Source organism: Mesitornis unicolor, unplaced genomic scaffold (assembly GCF_000695765.1).
Source record: "Mesitornis unicolor isolate BGI_N332 unplaced genomic scaffold, ASM69576v1 scaffold47587, whole genome shotgun sequence".
NCBI lineage: Eukaryota > Metazoa > Chordata > Aves > Mesitornithiformes > Mesitornithidae > Mesitornis > Mesitornis unicolor.
In genome coordinates this window covers 1-3,405 of record NW_010199317.1, presented here as the reverse complement: position 1 = coordinate 3,405, position 3,405 = coordinate 1, and the positions used below count along the sequence as shown (strand labels likewise).

General features: G+C 45.5%; 1 protein-coding gene across 1 annotated transcript in view; it reads right to left on the bottom strand.

Moving 5' to 3' along the window:
- Positions 1-3,188, bottom strand: part of PKP1 (plakophilin 1) — a gene marked incomplete at its 5' end in the record, with an annotated part of 30,204 nt that extends 27,016 nt beyond the window's left edge. The window contains one exon of the mRNA XM_010189412.1: positions 3,088-3,188. Within this exon, the coding sequence (XP_010187714.1) occupies positions 3,088-3,188 (101 nt within the window). The remainder of the gene's footprint in view (positions 1-3,087) is intronic.
- Between the last annotated feature and the right edge of the window lie 217 nt (positions 3,189-3,405).

Genomic DNA, 3,405 nt, shown 5'->3' with positions numbered 1-3,405 from the left:
TAAGCAGAAAATAGTCTTTAATATTGGGTAAGCCAAAGGTTTTACTTGGAAGCATTAACTGATCCAGAGAGAGCTGACAACACCGGTATCAACAAGTTTTCTCCTCCAGATCTATCACTTCTTTGCACTAATACTTGAACACTGGTACCTTATAAGGTTAGGAAGAAAACTCAGAAGCAAAAAAGCTTGACAAAACCAGACAAAAGGACTGAGCCAGGAATAATCATTTTTAAGAGCTGTGGGTGAGCCAGAGTAAGTGACATACCTCCTTGCTACGAAGATGTCATTTGGAGTCACCATCTAAGGCAATGCACCGATAAGAGCAGTGACTCAATTGCAGGTGCTGTGGAGCAGCAGTATGAACATGTATTGCCTGTTACAGCTTTTTAACTCCAGAAGCGTTAAGAGTAAGTAATTTTCCTGTATGCTATACTGGGTAATTTCTCTGAAATACCTGAATTTGTCTGTGCGTCTCAATGGACTCTGAGGCTTCTCAGAAACATTCACAGCACCAGGTCCAGCTGAAAAGAAGTCCAGCAATTTTGTATTCAAAACTAGATTTGCTTTATCTTTGTTTCCATGTCTCACAATCCAGGAATTACAAATAGGCAACATTTTTTTAAATGCCTAGAACCTGCACAGACTTCAAAGCCAGAGGTTAGAGTTAACCCAGGGTGGAGGCTGGTGGTGGATGTCCATAAACCCTTAATACTTTTCCAGAAGAAGCAACATGGAGGAGGTTCCTCAGTGTGGTTGGGAAGTACAATGTCTGTTAAGCTTGTTAAGCAGATTTAGGCTTGAGGTTATATGTTCCAATGTGCCAGTGGCACTCGGGACTCATCGCCCCTAACTGCAGTCATCTACCTGTTGGGTGACTGCTCGGATCCAGCTCCGGTGAAGGAGACGGGCATTCAGAGGGGCTGATTCATCCTGACCTGACAGATCTCCAAGATAGAGGGGATGAGTCACCTCCTGCTCTCTCTTTGCTGGCAATGGGAGGAGTCTAGACGGCTTGTAAAGACTGCATGGCTGATTCTCAGATAGACACAGTTAGGTAAGACAAATTCTACTTCACAAGCCCCAGTCCCTTTTTCTAAAGCAGTCCAGGTCCTGAAGACCTTTATAAAAAATTTCTAGAATGAAAGGCTTGTGAGACACTTAGATTTGGAGAAAGACCTTCCCTCATCAGTAAATGCAGAAGACTCTTTCAAAGAAAACCCACCAGCTGCACAAGTCCATCGTGAAGCAGAAGTTACTGAACTGCTGTGTGCATGGTGCTCCGTGGTGTCCAATAGACACCCAAATCTTCATAATCATCTTGCCAGCTGTGCACCAGAATGCAGACATTGCTGGACTGAAATCCCCAGCAGCCACTGGCATTTCTAAATTCTAGGATTCATACAGCTGTTGTAATGACTGGGAAGAAGCCCACAAATGAATAAAACTGAGCAATAACCCTCACACCAGCAGCACCAGCCACAGTGTCACCTTGCCAGCACGAGCATGAGCTGGAGCAGCAACTGCAGATCTGTGGCTTTGCTCCTTCTCTCTTTAACAACAAACCAGATAGAAACTGCTGGGATGGCTGAAACAGGCAGTTTTGCTTAGACAAAGTGTAACAGACTCCATTCAGGAGTCACAATAGAAAAACATCAAGGAATAATAGAAACAAAACATCACAATCATTTGACTTACGAAGCTCAGAGACTCCACTGCTAGCTCAGGAGGTCCCTCAGCTGCAAATTTCTGGTGGCCACAAAAACACCCTGGGAAGCATCACTGCCTGCTTACCCTGTGCAGGCCCTTCTGCAAGGACCCTTCACTGCCTCTGTGAGAGACAGGACAGTGGCTGGATGGACCTCTGCTCTGACCCATGAGACACCCTTTTGGTCTTAGACCAGACAGAAACACCACTGTCTGGGATTTAACCAGCAAAGGACATTGAAACAAGTCAACAGAGAGCCTAGAAAGAAACATTTCAAAGATGTGACAGTGTTCCCAGTCCTTCCACTGAAGTAATCCCTGTGAGGCAAAGTGACGTTATCATTGCCTTGAAGCAAGCATGCTACACCATGACGATCAAGAAAATCAACAGCTAAGTCTTTCTGAAGCGGAGGAATCTTCTACAAGCAGGTAGAAGATCTGGCAAATACAAGGAAAAGCTCCAATCCATTGTCTCAATGCTTGAAGCCAACATAAGCATCTTTCCTGGTTCAGCCCTTTGATGGCTGACAGGGAGCTGCTTTACAGTCCCAGGGCTGTTGAAAGGAGTCCTTTCTTTTTCCCATATTCAAATCCCAAGTTTGTGAGTTGCTCCCTTCTACTTTATAGCTGATGAAAACCAAGGAAGAACAGAATAAAGGTGCAAGGTGGGGGGCCAACACAAACACAAGAAGTCCCAGTAGATGACAGAGTGGTTTGGACGGATTGCTGGTGCACAAGGGGTCTGTCACCAAGGACAAGCCCAGGACCCCTGTGGGATGTGTAAACTTGGGTTGGGCAAGGACAAGTACAACCTCACCTGTGCTTTTTCCAGCATTCTCTAACACTTTCTTTGGAAATCACTATGGGAGAAGTGGACCACGTCTTTTCCGAGCTCAGAGAATATTTGGGTCAGCACTAACACTGGGATTGAAAGTAGCAACACAATTATGATGCAGATCGCCTGATCTGCGCTGCTTAACCATATGCACGTTCACAGAGACGTTTCAGAGCATGGAAACAAAGATGGAAACTGTTCCAGGTATGTGCTAAAAACTCCAACTGAGATGTAAGTGTCTGAGCCCATGGCTGGTCCTTCAGACAGCTTCAAACCCCTCTTGATGTGGGGATGCTAATTAAAAAACCTCCAAAACCTAAATCTTGCCCACACTAAAATCCCCAACCACATACAACATAGATATAGGGTCCTCAGTCACCCTTTTCCATCATATTACTTTCTAGGACAGCCATAGCCATGAATAATCTCTCCCAGGCAAGTTTCTGAAGCTCTATGACCTTGGTACATTACTGCTCCTGCTGGAGGCTGCTTTCTGCACAGGTTACCTCAAGAGTACACCACAGTCCCCAGATAAAAGGGTAACTCACCGGATATCCCCAGCTGCTGTTTCCTGTCTGGGTTTTGGCGTAATAGCTGCCCCGGGATGTCCGGTAGCCATAACCATCAGCTAAACCATCGTACATGGAGCCTGTGAATGGAAAAAGCACTGTCAGCAGGAGAAAGCAGTCCCAGCAGGCACCCCCTCAGAGCACAGGGCTCATTTTCCAGCCAGTTCACATCCTTTCTACTTATCCCAAACAATAACGGACTCAGAAAGCTTCACAGGAACCCCAGAAAGACAGGCAGTGAGACGAACCATTGCCATTGCAGGCAACTCATAGTGGATTATTTATTTTTATTTATAT